This window comes from Antechinus flavipes, chromosome 3 (assembly GCF_016432865.1).
Source record: "Antechinus flavipes isolate AdamAnt ecotype Samford, QLD, Australia chromosome 3, AdamAnt_v2, whole genome shotgun sequence".
NCBI classification, from domain to species: Eukaryota; Metazoa; Chordata; class Mammalia; order Dasyuromorphia; family Dasyuridae; genus Antechinus; species Antechinus flavipes.
In genome coordinates this window covers 227,614,290-227,631,832 of record NC_067400.1, presented here as the reverse complement: position 1 = coordinate 227,631,832, position 17,543 = coordinate 227,614,290, and the positions used below count along the sequence as shown (strand labels likewise).

General features: G+C 39.1%; 1 protein-coding gene across 1 annotated transcript; it reads left to right on the top strand.

Annotated features, from left to right (window-relative positions):
- The first annotated feature begins 794 nt into the window (after window positions 1-794).
- SHOX (short stature homeobox) lies at window positions 795-14,519 on the top strand. Its single transcript, XM_051984608.1, has 5 exons — window positions 795-1,150; window positions 5,254-5,462; window positions 9,800-9,857; window positions 10,031-10,119; window positions 13,117-14,519. Exons 1-5 carry the CDS (start codon window positions 874-876, stop codon window positions 13,360-13,362), a joined length of 879 nt encoding a protein of 292 aa, XP_051840568.1. The 5' UTR covers window positions 795-873; the 3' UTR covers window positions 13,363-14,519.
- Window positions 14,520-17,543: the final 3,024 nt, after the last annotated feature.

The following is a 17,543-nucleotide window of genomic DNA, read 5'->3' as shown; positions in this document are numbered from 1 at the left end:
ATTTAAATTTCCCAGGCATCATCTCTGGGTGAGAACACAGTAGCCACAAACCAGATTCTGTAATACTTGCAATGCTTCCTAGATGACTGCTTAGAGGTACGGCAATTCTGACCTCAGAGTCTCAGAAACTTTCTAACCGATAATCAAGGTTCATTTAGAAATTGGTGCTCCCTTTCCACCACATTTTGGTCATCGACCAATCTAACAATTAAACGTCCTTTTCCCCCACAACACCTTCCCCCTCAAAAACAACGCCGGATCGCCAGAATCGCAATAAAATCCTCATCTCCAACTTTTTATTAATTATCTCTTTTATTGCGCATCCCTTTCCTTACTCCCTTGGCATCTATAAATTACATCGCAAGAAGACATTCTGAAAGACGTATTCTATTAACTAGATACGTTTTACTCACAGTGCTGGCTAGCAAGGACCTCCTTACAATCAATAAAATCTTCCAATGACTTTCATTTCTGCAACCCATTTATAGAATGCAGATACCTGTTTGGTTCGCTCTCGCTCTCCCCTTTAAAAATTTTGATCTTTACCCCCCTTTACCAACGTGCAAAGATGCCAAACAGTGATGAAATGAAAAGAAAGCCAATTGCTGGACTGGAGGTGGGGGAGAGATAGCTGCTAGGAGTCCGCCTGCGACTGTGGAGTAGTCAGTAATTGCTGGAGACAGGGAGAGCTGGGGGTTGGGCTGAGGTAGCCATGTATAAATAGTGTGATCTCAAATTGAAAGGCATAAATAACAGCAGGAGTGATCTAACCCTATACAGCCCATCTTCTACGTGCAAAAAAAGCGTGCAGAGGACAGCCAGATCTCCTACTGAAAACAAGTGGATCTCTGTGGATAAGATCACCGGGCAGCCATGGAAGAACTTACAGCTTTTGTATCGAAATCTTTTGACCAGAAAAGCAAAGAGGGCAGCAGCAGCGGAGGCAGCAGCGGCAACAAGAAGGAGACTATCACATATAGGGAAGTTTTGGAGAGTGGGTTGGCTCGATCTCGGGAGCTAGGAAACTCTGATTCTAACCTTCAGGACATTACTGAGAGCAGCAACCATTGCCCAGTGCATCTTTTCAAAGACCATGTAGAGAGTGACAAGGACAAACTGAAGGAGTTCAGCACGGGCAGGGCTGCGGAAGGTAAGCGAGCGAGCCAGAGCCCGCGCCACCGGACCCCCTGCCGCCCGCGCCTCTTCGGGAAGCCTGCTTCTTGTGCTCTCCTTCCCTTCTTTCCACGGGCGGGGAGGCCCCGGAGCTCCACAGATTGCTTTAAATTAGATGTTAAACTCTATTAATTTAAATCCGCGGCTCCCGCTGAAAGAACAAGCCAATCAATTGCACGTCTTTTTTGAAAGGAAGAAATGAAAAAGGGAGAGGGGTACTGTGAGACAGGAGCAACGGAGATACAGGGAAAGAGGGGAGAGAAACAGGGGAGAAATAGGGAGGACAAGGCGAGTGAGGATAAAAAATGTGGATTTGGTTTTTTTTTTTTTTTTAAGGGCTTTTAATTTGATATTTTAAATCAAAACTTTGTAGTTGTGGAATGAAGAGCAAGTGTTTATCTGACATAAAAATGAAATTTAATGTGGGGTGGTGAATTCATGGATGCGTCTGGGATCTACGTCTGCTTGTATGCGTGTCTATGTCCTGAGCGTACATCCCCATAGTTTAGCCTAACATATACATGAATAAGGTACACACACATTTCTTTTATGTAGTATGCCCGTAGTCACAATAACGATGTTTCTTTAGCTCTCTGTGTACATTTTAGACAGATAAGAGATGTAGGATACCTTGTTTAGTTTGAGAAGATTAAAAATAAAGACTCGTAAGATCGAGTCTTCGCTTTGCTGGACGTTAGAATGCTTTTTCTTCTAGTTGAAAACTTTCTACCTTGGACCCGAAGGCTTTTACGTTGGAAATTTAGATCTTTTAGACTCCTCGGGAAATGCATTCTAATGCATTAAGTGCAGGTGGCTGATTTAAGGGGATTACAAGAGTTGGGAAGAGTTCTCTCTGCATGTTTGCGTGAACTCCATGGGCCCGAGGAAGCAAAAATCACGGAATCAGATAATCTTGTCAAATCTCATATTTATTAAATTCAAGGCATCCCAGTTCGGTCTGTCATTCTCACCTTGCAACATTTTCGTCAAACTAGTTTCATCTTTACTTTTGAGAAAGGGGGAGGTTTCGAAACTGGAAAAAAAAACAAACAAGTTTGAGAAAGTGTCTTTTGAGATAAACAGGTGTGTTCTCAAAGAACGGATCACTACTTCTCCATCCCCCTCCCCCATTGTGATTTTTTTTTTTAATCACAAAGATAATTTCTGAGCAATTTTTGAACAATAGCAAGTTTTAAACGGATATTTACAGATTGGTTTTAAAATTTAAAAAAGAAAGAATCAGTGGATAAGAAATCCATTTACTTGTATTTCCCAACTTAAAGAAAAAAAAGGGTAAGGTTCACAGTCCTGTTTTCTATGAGCTATCACTAAGTTTTGTTTCCATTTATTTAAACTTTAAACCAAGTCCCCAAGGTTTCGAACCCGTTTAAAAGATCTCTACCTTTCTAAAGCCTTTATTTTTATTGCTTTCCATGTCTTGGATTATAGAAAATAGGCATGCCGACTATTGACAAGGGGAGCATGTCTGAATCTTTATTTCCCTATATAGACACAGATCAATTTTAATTAATATACAGAGGAGTTTTCTTTAATGGAGACACGATTGGCCATTTAAATTCATCAAGGAGTTAATTCTAATTTCAAATCTTTATATTGGTCTTCCTTTCCAATCATTCCCCAGTGATTCTGCAGAAGGAATTGGCCAATTGATTCTCCCCTATCTTCCAAAGACATCAACAGCAAAGCAGGATTCAGAATTAACTGGGTAGACTCAACTAACAATTTTAAAGAAAAAAAAAAAAGGAAGGAAATGAATAAGGAAGAGAATGAAGCAAGGTAGGAAGGAAGCAAGCAGGAAAGAAAGAAAGGAAAGAATTTTTTTTTCATAATTAATTTCAAAGGTGGTGTGGGAAGAACTTCCTTTTATTTGTATAACTCAATTGAGTGAGACGGTCTTGGGACTCAGGGCTGGGATGTCCTAGGTCTTTAAGGCTTGGTAGAAAATTCATTGATTTTCTGAAAAGCTCATGTTAGGGTTACTTGACGACCTCTGGAGTTGAATTTTCCTGCTGGGCCTCATATTTGGGGTTCTGAAATTATTGAAATCAAAACTGAAACAAGAATGACTCTCAAAAGCTCTCCCATTCTACCCTTGCATCTCTAAGAACACTGTTTCCATTATTATTGATAATAAAGCTTATATTGTTTAAAAATGTAATTCTTTAAAGACGCTCCTTTGAGGTTTTTCATTGATCACTGAAGATCAATTCCCATGAAAAACAATCTAGAGAAATTCCAAGGAAAGGAGTGTGTGTGTGTGTGTGTGTGTGTGTGTGTGTGTGCACGCGCATGCCTATGTTCCCACATTTCTCTTTTCCTTGGAGAGATTGGATACTGGAGTCTCTTGAGGACTCCTCTAGTGCAATTTGCCCAAAATTTTTTATGCTTTCTAGAAAAGAGTTGAATTTAGGGATGAAAATTAGAGAGTTGGCCTTCTGAAGCTGTGGGGGGAATTATCCTCCTCTCAAATCAAAAGCAATCATGAGGATACTTAATTGGAAGCAAAAGAATGAATCATCTTTGCTCCTAGCTTGTAACTTAGTGTTTTAGTGGATATTTCCTTAATGAAATGTGGCACCTTGTCATCAGACTTTACACTTAAGAGAGAAAAGCTATTACACACCTGTATATGTAGCTGGCATTCTCCTTACATGGTGTTTTTTCCTTGCATTTTAAATGTGTCTGGTGTGTTTTTGAGACCTATGCAATAGATTTTGCAGGAGATGGGAAAATAAATCCCAAACAAAAATGTGTAACTATGGAAAAATTACTCAGTTCTTGGTTCTCTACTAATAGATAAGCATATATTGTATTATTTTGTTTTATTTTTGAATACAGGGAAGTGTATTTCTTACTACACTGACATGTGGAGGAAATATGAGAGGAGAGAAAATAAAACAAAGCCTAAATTTATATCACCAAGTCAAAGACCAATAGAGGGGAGGTGATGCTACTTTTAGAGATTTTTTAAAAATAAGAATTCTTTAAAATGGTTTAGAACTCTAGAGAAAGGTAAATGCAATGAAAACAATGAATAAATAGCTCTCAGCATCCCCCAAAGTACAGCTCCCAGTGTCTGAAAGTCTGTGCATGAGTCTATGTTTTTTTAAGCTGCAATTGGTTGCAGATGCTTTTTGCAAATTGTTTTTCTTCATTGGTACAGGCTTTTAGATCTCTAGCTCTTGACTGCCATCTCCTTTTTTCTAAGTTAAGAATAATCTAAGACTGCTTTGGGAAATTATTTCGAATACTCTCTCCCTCTTTAAAATTATACATGTTTATTTCATTTATTTATTTATTATTAAACTGTGATTTTATGAGTGTAGAGAGTTTGGGAAGAAATTTCTGTACCAGTGCAGAGAGATACCTTCTCTGCAACTTGGAGTCAATAGTTTGCTGGGAGCACTGAAAGGTTAAGTGATTTGCCTAGTGGATGTGTGAGACTTGAATCCAGGGTTTTCTGACTCAGAACTCAACTCTATCCTCCATGAAACAATGACTATTGAAAATTCTATGCAAAACACATATATGTACATAAACATATCTTAGGTGATGTTCACAATTGCAAAATGGATAATAAGGAAAATTATATAAATATTCAAATCAAAGACTTTTGTCCGTAACATATAGATTGCTGCAAAAGTCCCACCCCCCTTTTTTTTCTTGCATGACTTATCAGTTGTGTGCAAGTCATTTCATCTTTCTGAGCTTCCATTTCCTCATCTATAAAATGAGGGGATTTGACTAGATGAACTACATGAGTCTTTCAAGTTCTTAATATGTTTTAACCAATTGCCTGAGTAACCCACTTTTATAGCCTACCTTCTCCCCACTCTTGCTTTTTCAGGAAAAGAAAAACCTTCCAAATTCCAAACGCCTCCAAAAAACAATTACGAATTTGGAGAATAAATAGAGGAGTTGTAATAATAAGCAAGAGAGTGGTGCAGTGGGGGTGGTGGTAGTGATGGGGGTTGTTCCTAGAGAAAAGAACTTTTTTGAAACATTGAGGGGAAAAAAAAAGTGCTTTATATTCCCCCTCCTCCACCTCCCTTCTGGCAGGGATCTACGAGTGCAAAGAGAAAAGAGAGGAAGTGAAATCTGAAGATGAGGATGGACAGACCAAGCTGAAGCAGAGAAGAAGCCGAACCAATTTCACCTTAGAGCAGCTGAATGAGTTGGAAAGACTTTTTGATGAGACTCACTATCCAGATGCCTTTATGAGGGAGGAGCTGAGCCAGAGGCTGGGACTCTCTGAAGCTAGAGTGCAGGTAAGTCATATGGGTTTCAGAGAAGGCTTTCTTACCTGTGCTACTTTATAAGAGCTTGGATGAAGAGTTTTCCCCCTATTAGTCCTGTCTGTTCATCTTTCCTGGCTGCAGAAGAGTCAGGATTTTGAAAGTTATGATCTGGAGGGTGTATGTGTGTGTGTGTGTGTGTGTGTGTGTGTGTGTGTGTGTGTGTTTGTGTACATCTATTATTTTATCCCTTCTGGTTTGCTTTGTAAGGTGCTAATAGTTGGCCTGAATTCTGGAGAAGATAACATAAAGAGGTGGACTGAGATAAGAAATAATGTATTAATGAATACTTATCCACCCTAATACAGTGTCCACCATTAATAATTCTTTCACTCTTTTGACTGCCAAGGATTTAGTTATTCACTTTCTTTTACACACAACTACTTTATTTCTCTGTCTCCTTGTCTCTGTTTCTGTCTCTCTAGCTCTCTCTCCTTCCCCTGCCTTCCTCCTCTCTCCTCTTCTGTCTTCTTTCTTCGCTTATCCACTACACATGGCTATGCTGGAGTAGAAGAAAATACTTGGCATATTGAAAAGCTAGTCTGTCTGGTCTCTCTGGGACCGGATTATCCAGAGTCAGGATGGGGACTAGAAGGGTCCCCATCTGACTCCCAGAGCAGGCGCATGAATTCATACCATCCCATCTGGTGTGTGGAAATATATGTGTGTTTATGTATATATACTCATCACAGTATTGGATATGTCACATTTTTTCCAGTATTTGAAAAGGCAAAGTAGTTATTTTTTGTATTGTTTAATTTAGGAAAAACCTGTTCTGGTTTTGAATGCACTTTATTTGAATTGTTGCTCCTGAAGGTTAAAATCTGCTTTTTGTTTTGTCTCTCGTTTTCCTGGGGGAAAAACTGAAGGGTGGGGAAGAGGGCAAAGAAAGCATGAAAAATCCGGGGACAAGTTTCAAATAAAAGGAAATTAAATCAGATCAGTCAGTGTTGTAGGACCCAGAACAGGCAAGGCAACTTTCCAAGAATGACGATTTAGCCTATAGCTAGTTATTTGTCCCATACATTCAAATAATGCCTTCTACCTCACTTTTTTGAAAGAAAATAACTTGTGTTTTTAAGTAGCTGTTTTAAAATATTAAATAGCCCCGCAAAGAAGTCATGTGTTTCTTCCCAATCTCATTCTAGCCCATCCTCCCACCCGTCTTTTCAAGAGTTATCTGCATAAGTGGCATATCCAGCTTAAATAAATCGTTCCTTCAGGCACTTTTCTGAGCTATTGCTGCTAGCTTTTCTCAGCGGTGGTTAAAATAATCCTTCTGTATAAAAACAAGTAGGGAAAAGATATCTTATAAACTATGTGTTCTAGCAAGGGACCTTTTCTGAGGAATAGTGCAGGGGGTGGGAGGGAAGTAAGAGGCTGAAGGATGGGACATACATGCTGGGCCTATATTCTCAGGAAAGATTGATCTAACAGCACCATATAAATTAATGAAAAGATTAAACTTTTGCTGAAGGGGACATCAACTTTTATGTCATCTCCCAGTATCTTCTGCTTGGGATCTGTAATATCTTTCAGGCCTTGATGTACTGTTTCTATAAAAATAAATTACTTGTAATTTAATTCTGCACTCTTTCTTTCAGTAGTTTATTACTGAGTAGCACCTTAACAGGATGTTCATAGTTACAGAAAATTGGTTCCTCAAGTGCTTTAGGAAAACCCTAAAATAAAAATAAAAAATGGGGGTGGGGAACGTGTAGTTATTGATTCAGATATGAATTAAAATTTAACTGCTGTAAATAAAATACATAGAAATATAAAAGAATAATTGTATGTTCACCATAGAAAAAGCACGTAACAAAAAAAAGAGGAAAAAGTAGAAAGTGCTCATAACATTCATTAATTGATGTATATTGAATGCTGAAATAGTGGGGGGGGGCTTAGGGGAGGGCAGAAAGCAATGATGGGAAGAAAAAAAGAGCTATATTTTAATACCATCTGAATTGTTTTATAATCCTTTTCTGTACAGCCTGTCCCTTGTTGTTAAAGGATATAGTTTCAATTTAGTGTGGAAATTTGCTGTAAATAAATTGAGGCTCCTATGGTAGCTGGTCCTTATTAACCTTTTATTTTTAGTGTTGTACTGGAAACTCATATCACCCAGCTGTCAGGGTTATAATTGAAAGTTATGAGACCATAGTGAGGAGCAGGCGGTAATTCAATTACAACAAATATCTTTGGGTTTATGGTGCAGGGCTAAATTAAATGTCATTATTCACTGTCTCTAATGGAAATCAAAAGGAAATCAGATTAGAGCATTTGTGAAAGAAATCACTGAGTGGTCCTTAATGAAGAAATAACTGTCTAAACCAGTGTACTGTGCTTTACTTAGCATATTCATGACTAATTGGAATTGATCGTGAATCACACCAAGCCTGATTTATTATCGCTTAACGCAGTGGCTAATTCATCACTTTTATTTCCTATAATCTTATTTTTTTCTCCTTTGACTGATGAGAAAGTGAGCTTTGCCTTCTAAATTTAAACATGGCTCTATTTTTGAAAATTGCTGTTCAATGTTGCTTCTCTCTCTCCCCCTCCAACCTATTCTAAAACTATTTTAAAAAATTAGCTGAGGACGAATTTCATATAATAATCACCTAGAAAAGGGAAAGTAGAAAACAAAATCAAAAATAGATACTTCATAAAGATGAGTAATATGCGATGGGCTAAACAATTTGGAGTGTAGTTCTCAAGGCATTAGGATAAAACTTTCCTCGTAGTTTATAAAACCCTAGGGGGAGAAAGTCTCTACTGTATTCAGACTAGCCGGTAGGTCAATCCAAGGCACGCTCCTCTTGGTAGATTGAGATAACTGTATAAAAGTCCCACGAATGAAAAGTTCAGATTACTTTTTTAAGTCAGACTCCAGAGTCTTCTAAATAGTTCAAGATTTGCAGAGTTTTAACTGAGATAGAGACGGCTTAGTATTCGGGAGATAGTTCGTATTCTGGCGGTTCAGAAGAGGAGGGCAGAAAGCACTTTCAGCCCAGCAAAGGCACTGAAGTATCCTGGGTAATTAATGCTTTCGGAAGCCTTTCTTTGCACTAATTACTCCGTTGTAAATGACCATCATTAAGGCAATTGAAGAAAGCTTGGAGGGGAAAGCTGCTGTAGGAAGTGCAGTTAGTATTAATTAACCGTGTGATCGCTTGGCAAGTGTAAGAACATCAAAGGTTGGAGGTGTTTATTTAACTTCAGATTTTATCAGCTATGGAAGTTAATGTTTGTCCACAACCATGAGCTCTGTAAGAGCAGGGGTGGAACAGTGGAGGATGGGGTCGGAGGGAAAGGAAAAGGGAATTAAAAAAAAAAAAAAGCGCTTTGGGAAATCATTCCAAAATCTTTAGACCCGATTTGCGAAATTAACCATCTTCCCCAAACCTTTTGCCTTTTTTTTTTTTTAATCAGAACTGCTATTATATGGGAATTTTTTTTAAGGGCGACAATTTAATATAGACTAAGATGAAGCGAAACATTAAACAAAAAGGCAATCGAAAATGTTTTTTTTTTTTTTTTTTTTAAAGCAGTTTTGGTTATTGGTTCACTTTCCCCTCCCCCCTCCTGTTTGCGTAATGACTCCCCAAATCTTAACTTGATGGAGTTCGTTATGTTTTTTAAAGGAATGTATTAAAAAGTCATCGGGAGAATTTTGGGTCATTGTTGAGGATTGAAGGGGAATTCGTGTCTCTCCCCATCCTCCAGCCCCCTATTTATGTGGCTCTCAGGTTGCTGCACTGCTATTTACACTTCCGTTCAAATCCCTACCTGAACTTAAATGGGGTCCTTAAAGCTTCAGTTGGACAATAAAAGGTGACAGCCAATATCTAAGCAAAGTTAGGCATTGAAATTTGTTAGATAAGGTGTTGTAAAGGCTGCTTTCTTTTCTCCTCATTTCTTGATTACCAAAGACCTTAATTTCTTAGCTCCAGGGAAATAATCAGAACCAAATAAATCTTTCTGAAGATTCCGCCCCCCCAACTTCTTTCTATTTTTCTGTTTTTTTCTTTTTTAAGTCTCAAAGCCAATGTCTTTTTGTAATAAAAAAGAAAGCAATCAATGGCATGTAGTAAATTGGGGGGAAATTCCATGGACCGATCTGAGAACGGACCTGAAATTGACTGGAGCCAGAGATTACAACTCTTTGTACACCTTCAGAGTTGAACCATTCATTCACTCCGTGTGTGTGTGTGTGTGTGTGTGTGTGTGTGTGTGTGTGTGTGTTAATTTCTCGTATTTTCTGTTCTGCTCCCCTGCCCTCAGGAAAACTGTCTATTTCTCTTCTGCAGGTGTGGTTCCAAAATCGAAGAGCTAAATGTCGAAAGCAAGAAAATCAGATGCACAAAGGTGGGTGATTGAGTGTGGTTCAGGAGTTCCAGGAACTCTGAGCTTCAGCAGTGAGGACTTTGGGTTTCAGGGCAGGGAGGGCAAGAAGTGGTGATGAGATGGATGTGTTCTGAGAAAAGGGGGTAGAGAAGATGGAAGCTGCTGACCTGGAATCTTTCTTTTTTCCCCCCCAGGCGTTATTTTGGGAACTGCAAGCCACTTAGACGCCTGCAGGGTAGCCCCTTACGTTAATATGGGAGCCCTGAGGATGCCTTTCCAACAGGTAGTTCGTTTTTCTTCCTTTTACACCTTTGCCTCATTGCTTTCTCTCTCTTTCCTTTTCCTGTTTCTTTCTTTTTCACCCTATCACCCCCTCCTCTCTCAATTTGCTGTCAAGAGAAAGGAAGTAAGACACTTTTTATAAGTGACATTTATATACGAGTTGGCACATATTAAAATCACACTGTAAAACTTCAAAAATTACCTCTGGAGGGGATAGAAAAACCCGCAAGCCAAATTAACAACAACAACAACAACAACAACAACAACAAAATCCCACCCATCCACAAGCCACTTCCCCAACGTTGCCTTTGCTGGCACAAATGGAAGAAATCAGAAAAGTATGTAAGGATGATGATGTTTAGAGACCAATAAGAGGACTTGAAGAAGTAATGTCTTTGCTACTTCTCCTCCAAGAGGCGAACCGCATGGGTCTTGGAAGATTCTTTAGCTTCAATTTACCTAGAATGCGTTGTTTTAGACTTCGCTCGGAAACGAAAAAACCTGGGAGAGGTGAAGTCCTTTAGTCTATTTAAATCATGCAAGTGCCTGGGTCCCCTGGATTGCGAAGTGATCCCACTAGACCAAGGTGCGCTCTTCTTGAATAATACCGGCTCTTTAACTCGAGCTAAATCCAGTGGAAGTACGATTTAAGTAGCCCAGAGGACAAGCAACTCAAGGGGCTAAAGCAACTGGAAAACCAGTCATCTGATAGGGAGACGCAAAACATGTGATTTAATAAGGTTGGAAATATCTATTTAACACAAACACAAAACCCAGAATCACCCGTAAACCCCCACCCCTACCCCTCCTCCGCTTCCTCTAATAAATTGGTAAGAGAGCAGTAAGGGAAACATGTTTGTCCCCTAGGATTTTGGGCAGGGAGCTAGGCTCAAATCTGAGGTCTTCGGTTTCTTTGAAGCAGATAGTTGAAAAGCAAAAGAAAAGGTTTTGCACCTAAACTACGCCACAATGAGTCTTTTAGGGCTGAGGGAAAAATTCGACACTGAATAATTGGTAGTCCTCTTTTCACAACGTGGTGGTTGGTCTGGGACCTCCTTTCAGGAGCTGAAGAATGAGGGAACTGTATACATCATGTAGCTCTGTACCCGCCCCCCCTTACTCTTCACATTTGGGGATGTGGGGAATAAGTCTGCAGGAGGCGTGAGTGGGAGTAAAATTATTATTATTTTTTAAAGACTTCAGTCTTTGTTTTTAGTATCCCAACATGGAGGAGGGGGCGTGAGCCCCCTTTTTAGTTTCTCCCGTCCCAGGTTGGAGAAAAATAGAATTGATGGAAGGAAAATGAAATATTTAAGGTGGTAGAAATTATGCCTAGTTTCCCCTCCTCCCCCCAGAGGGCAGGGATTGAGATTTATATTTGGATCCTAAAGAAGGAGACTAAAATCAGTTTGTCCAATCCCATGTGTTTGTGGAGGTGAAAGAAGCTCCAAAGTAAACAGTAACTATTGGTCCCTTATAAAAGCTTAAAGAGTTTTTAGAAAGGTATAAATAAACAGCCCTAAAAAAAAAAAAAAAAAAAAAAAAAAAAAAAAAAAAAAAAAAAAACTATTTAGCACTTGCTGGCTCCAAGTCCAATAGGCAGCTCATTTTTGAAATATTAGTTGACTGCTGTGTCTTCATTCCCCCTTTTCCTCCCCACCTTGGGTTCCATGTATGTCTTTCTTCTCTATCCCTAAGTCAGTTTAGGCATATAGTTATCTTTTTAACTTTGTATCTTCAGTACCTGTGTACTTTGAGATTGTTCACCTCATTCACCTCCTAGTTTATGCAGTCTGTCTTTGGCCCTGGCCCTGGCCCTGGAGTTCGAATTTCCAGCTTTCTTAAGAACATAGTTTACCGTGTCCAGCTAGGTAGCATCTAGTTCCCTGGCCCAGGAACTAATCTATGTAGTGGAGAGCAGTACACAAGGGTTCTATTCCGCTAATTGTTCTTGGATGTGGTGTGTTGCAGCCCTAGTGATTTAGTAAAACTTTAATTTGAAGATCAGACTCCTGCTGACTCAGGCCTATCTCCTCACAATCTGTCTGCTGAAGACAGTAAACCAGCAGAGTGGTGCAGTGAATTCTGCCTTGGGGCCAATCTCCAGCTACTGATGAAGTTGGAATATCAAAGGGTCAAATAAAGCGAAATTTTGGTTTTTACCAGACAGCATCTCTCCGGAGCTCAGCGATTGGTTCCTCACCTCCCGCTCTCCCCACTTCCCCCCTATCTCCCTCTCCACTCCCCCCCCCCCCACCAGAAGACTGCAAAAGGATTATGAAAATACACCCTTGGAAGTCAGGTGGCAAAGCACGGATTCAGTGTACTTTACCTTTTAGTGCACCAGCAGAATCAGTCATTGCCTGCCTCGTCGTTTCTTTTTACGGGTCTTTGCTTGAGGTCTCGAGGTTGACTAGGGTCTGCCACAGATTTATAAGAGTGCAGCGACCTCTTCTTATCCTGTCAGGGGACTTGGCAAACTCCGGTCTCCAGGGAGAAGGCTGTTTCTTTTTGCTCCCCTTATACAGGGCAGGGGCTCCAACTAAGCAGTTTCACCTCCACTGCCAAAGCTAAACAGACTGGAGACATTTCTTAAAAAATTTTTTTTTTTGATGGGGAAAAAAATAGATAACACTCCAGTAATTCGAACAAACCCTTCCCCATCTTCCACTGCATCTTCGGCTATAGTCAAACAACTGGGCTCTCTGAAATGAGGTGGGAAGAGTTTTGGCCGGGGATCTGGAGGCATGGGAGCTGTCTCTGAGCCTCAGTTTCCTCAACAGTAAAATGAGGTAGAGAAAAGTAGGTGGCCCTTTCTAGTTGCAAAATTTAATTAATTCTCTCTTTCGTCCCTTTCTTGGGTCTCTATTGGATGAAAGAGATGGGAAACAGATCGAGGTGGGAAGTAGGGCACTTAGTTCCTCTCCATGTAACCTTATCTGTTTGTCCACTATTTCTTCTTCTCGAATCCCTCTGCACCACCCCCTCCTTCTCGCAGGTCCAGGCACAGCTGCAGCTGGAAGGAGTGGCCCACGCACATCCTCACCTGCATCCCCACCTGGCTGCCCACGCCCCCTATCTGATGTTCCCACCGCCTCCCTTCGGCCTTCCCATTGCCTCTTTGGCGGAGTCAGCCTCCGCCGCCGCCGTGGTGGCCGCCGCTGCCAAGAGCAACAGCAAAAATTCGAGCATCGCTGACCTGCGGCTCAAGGCCCGGAAACACGCCGAGGCCCTGGGGCTCTGACCCCCCCGCGCCACGTGTGACACGGAACGGACTGGAACTCCCTCCTCCCCTTCTCTTCTCTATCTTGCTTTCCTCTCCCCGTTCTCCGCCAAGCGGCAGCAGCACAGACCAGGACTCGACCCTTCGCGTTCTCTTGCCCCCCATTTGGTTCTCCCTCCATTCCTAATATTCTTATCTGGGCCCTTCTGAAACCATCGGCTCTTTGTTCTTGAAAAGACTCCATAGAGTGATTTGACGGACTCAAGGTCCCAGGAGTGCACTCTCTGAGTCCAAAGGCTCCTCACTAACGTTGGACCCCAGTTGGTTCTAAAGAGATTAAGGCTCCAGCACCTCTCCTCTCTGGCGCTTGGTGCTCTTAGTACAATTAAAAACTGGAGGCCGTGATGGGCCTGAAATCAGCCTCAGTCCTGATTAAGAGTCATCTTATTTAAAAAAAAATACACTAAAACAAACAACAAAACCCTCACAAAGACTTTCGGGAAGATAAATAAGTGGTGGGCGGGAAGAAAACAAGAAAAATCCTAAATGAAACTAATCTGTGAACATTGGAACTTTGGGATTTTGACCCTGGCAAAATTGATCACATCAGCATTACTCATCTTCTGCTGTCAGTTTTGCTACCCTGTGCATGTGTCTAACTAAACACATTTTGAAGATCATAAAATATATTAAACAAAAGATCCTTGGGGCTGGTCTCCATTAAAGATGACATTTCTTTGTTGCCAACAGTATTATTTCACTGCCATGAATATCTTCCATCACTGAAGAGCTGCAGCGGAACTGGTTTGAATTTAAATGTGGAATTTCAGATCTGAGGCAAGAGGCAGTACTTTCCTTTCCAAGAAAAAAAAAAAAAAGGAAAGGAAAAAAAAAAGCAGCAATAACAAAATGTGTCTCTCAAATGGCTACATCCTTTGAAGAAGGGTAGGGGTGGGGGTGGGGGGGCAGAGAAAGACCTGAATTGCTAAAGCTGTAACCATTAGTGGTGACGATTTATGGGAACAATATTAATGCACAGTTTGACCCCATATTAACGGAACTAGTTGAGATGCATTGTGCCATAGGAACAGGTTGACTTTATAATTTTGCAAATATTTGAATCTTGAATTGACATTTTGCTGTTTTACAGAATTCAGAAACAAATGACTTACATAAACAGATGGACATATGGTTTTAAGGCATAATACTGATGCAGCATTAATTTTAGTGAAATGCAATTATGTGCAGTAAAGTGCAATACTGTAAATATTATAGATTTTAAAAATAGCCGTATGTTCTTACTCTGTCAATATCCAACTTTGCAAGAAAGATCACCTAGTTCTTGATGCTCAGGCATGAAGGACTGGGACATTTGCAGTTCTTTGCCAAAATGACAGTTAGATTCTCTAGAAGTGGTTAAAATGATATGTATTACATATGGAAAAAAGATGGATGCCATGATCCCTAGTCCAATTAATGTGCCATATTTCTGGGAAGAAAGCTGAAAAGCTATTTATGACATTTATTTCAATAATTTTAAAGTAAGAGAGTAATGTTTTGTAGTGGTAGGCAATTCCAGTATTTTTTATTTTATTTTATTCTTTTGGCCAATACTGTAGACACCAAATAGTAACTTGTTTTAGCAGATAGTATGAAATGGAGGGAAAAAAATCTCTTGAAATGATGTAACCAAAGTGTCTGAGTTTCCAAATCATGCACTTGATTTTGTATAATTTTATTTCAATCAATTTATTCTGTTCTGTTTATTGAGAGAGCAGTACTGGACTTGTCTACCTCTAACAAGATGTCTATTTTTTGCCTTAGTCATCAAGGCCTGCATTGATGGAAGCTTATCCTCTAAATAGTACTGCCTTTAGGCCTCTTTTAAATATATATACACATACATATATACATATGTGTATATACATATATGCCATTTAGTAACCTGGTAATATCATTGGCATATAATGAAGTATGATTTCAACTGTTTTCATAAGGTAGGACTTGATGCATTTAATCTTTCCAATTGAGTTAGTTATAAGTCCCTGGTGAATTTTGGTATTTCCTACCAATCAAATATTCTGAAACATAAAATTTGATTTTACACCTACTCATTCTGGTAAAAAGTAGATGCTTTCCGAAAATCTTAAAATTTATGTCTCATTTGTCATTTTTATCCCTTTGTCAAAAACATATATTCCTTTGGATGATTTTTTTTATTTAAATAAAACTCTACTAAACATGGCAGAGAGAGAAATAATAAAAAAATCCAACAAGAAACTGCTTTAAACTCATATAGTTTGAAAAGAAGCAGGATTATTTGTATTACTATAGAGCTTACATTATACAACTATTTCTCTCTCTCTTTTTAAAAATAACCATCTCCACCCTAGCACTTTTTATTTAAACATGAGACAAAAAAGGAATTTGCTTAAGTTGAAACTTTTTTTAAATTCAGAAATACATCTTGAAATTCTTTAATGCTTTTAGCTGTGGTAATAATACTGTTTCACACTCTGTAAATGTTGGAAAAAGGATTCAAAAATGCCTTTTTTACCCCAAACTGAATTTTTTTTTACAAGATTTATCTAACCATATTTCTTCATTCCTTCTCCAAAGAGAAAACCCATACTCACCCACCCACACCCACCCACCCACCCATACACATATATTCCAGCTAAAGGCTGGAAGTCTAAAATGGAGTTGTCCAGTAGTTCAGATTCTTTGAGTCCTTAAGCTTAAGGCCAGCTTGTCAATGATGTCCAGATGGACTTATAATTCTGATAACTAAATTAATTTTCTCTTGTTGCTGAATTTCAAATTAATATCTAAATAATAATTTTAACAAGTCAATAAGATCCCCCTCATTATTGATTCATGTAATATTGCCAAAGTTGATTGAATGGAAAGATTTACTGGGGGAAAAATGAGTCCACATAATTATGAAAACAAAGTTGACTGTAGCCTCTGACTTCCCATTTCTTTAGTCTCTTATAGAATTTTTTTTTGGTGGCACAATTAATTTGATGGAGATAAGAGTAGCTTTACATTGTCACATGTTTTGAAGCAGGCACACTAATGACTTAGGAGGATAGAATGCCAGCAAATGTTCATAAGAATAATGCACTTCACTTACATTTTCTTTCTTCCAGTTTGACATTCATGCTTGAAAGAGTGAAATGCCACATTGCTGCTGAGTTTGGCACTTGTTCTCCTTTTGGTGCAGCATAGCCATGTGGGTTCTTGGATAGAAAGCTCACTAAGAGTGGCATTGCATATGGTGTTTATATAGCGGTTTCTTCTTTCTCTGTGAAATCTTTGAGAAGAAGCCATTGAGAATTTCACTCAATTATGGTCAGGACATATCATCCAAGCTTTCATCTTTATTTTCTTTATTTTACTTGTGTTAAGAAGTGTAATGAATGCTAAAAGATTTTGTTAATACATGTGATGTACTAATTTTCAAGGGAGTGCCTCATTGAGTGATGATGTTCACATTATTAACCTTTGCATGCATTTTTGCTGTGAGAATGACAAAGAACCCCTGGCCTTTCAGAACTGGGGACTTTGGGCAGATGTCTATTGGATTGAGTTGATGTTTCTGGTTTAAAAGATCATAGCAGCTAATATTTTAAAAAGAGCAAAACCAAACCAAAACAGAAACACCAAACATTTCAGCGAGCTTCTTAGAGAGATATATAGGGAAAAAAATCATGACTGCCAATTTAGCCGAGTCAAATTTTTTCTGCAATAAAATCATATGGGTCTTCAGAAATAACAAAACTGTTTAAAACATTGAGTAGTTCATATTTTCAAAAATCTGTGAATCTGAGGGAAGAGGGAAATAGAGGACGAAAAACAACTAATTTATGCAGAATTTATGAATATTTAGATTATATGCTGTTGTTGAATCCCTCTATCATGCACTAACTTTTTTCTTCCTTCATCCATGATCCTCACTATATGAGTTCTAACTCAAACAATTTTTTTAAACAAAAATTTGTATTTGTCTTACCCAGGGTATCTGACTGGTAAATATGATTATTAGATGCATGCTTTTGCAGAACTATGACACATGTAAATGTCATTATTTGGGAAAAATGCATTTTTCAAGGAAAAGGGTATATGCCCTTATAATCCCTTAACTCCCTCAATTATGCTAGCTCTACTCCTTCCACTCTCAGATTATTTCCTTGTTATTA

What these genes read in the sequence shown, in the direction of transcription:
- SHOX (XM_051984608.1), top strand. Translation starts at nt 874, where the DNA reads ATGGAAGAACTTACAGCTTTTGTATCGAAATCTTTTGACCAGAAAAGC. An exon ending in CACGGGCAGGGCTGCGGAAG is followed by an intron (nt 1,151 to 5,253) that starts GTAAGCGAGCGA and finishes CCCTTCTGGCAG; the next exon opens with GGATCTACGAGTGCAAAGAG. An exon ending in TGAGGATGCCTTTCCAACAG is followed by an intron (nt 10,120 to 13,116) that starts GTAGTTCGTTTT and finishes TCCTTCTCGCAG; the next exon opens with GTCCAGGCACAGCTGCAGCT.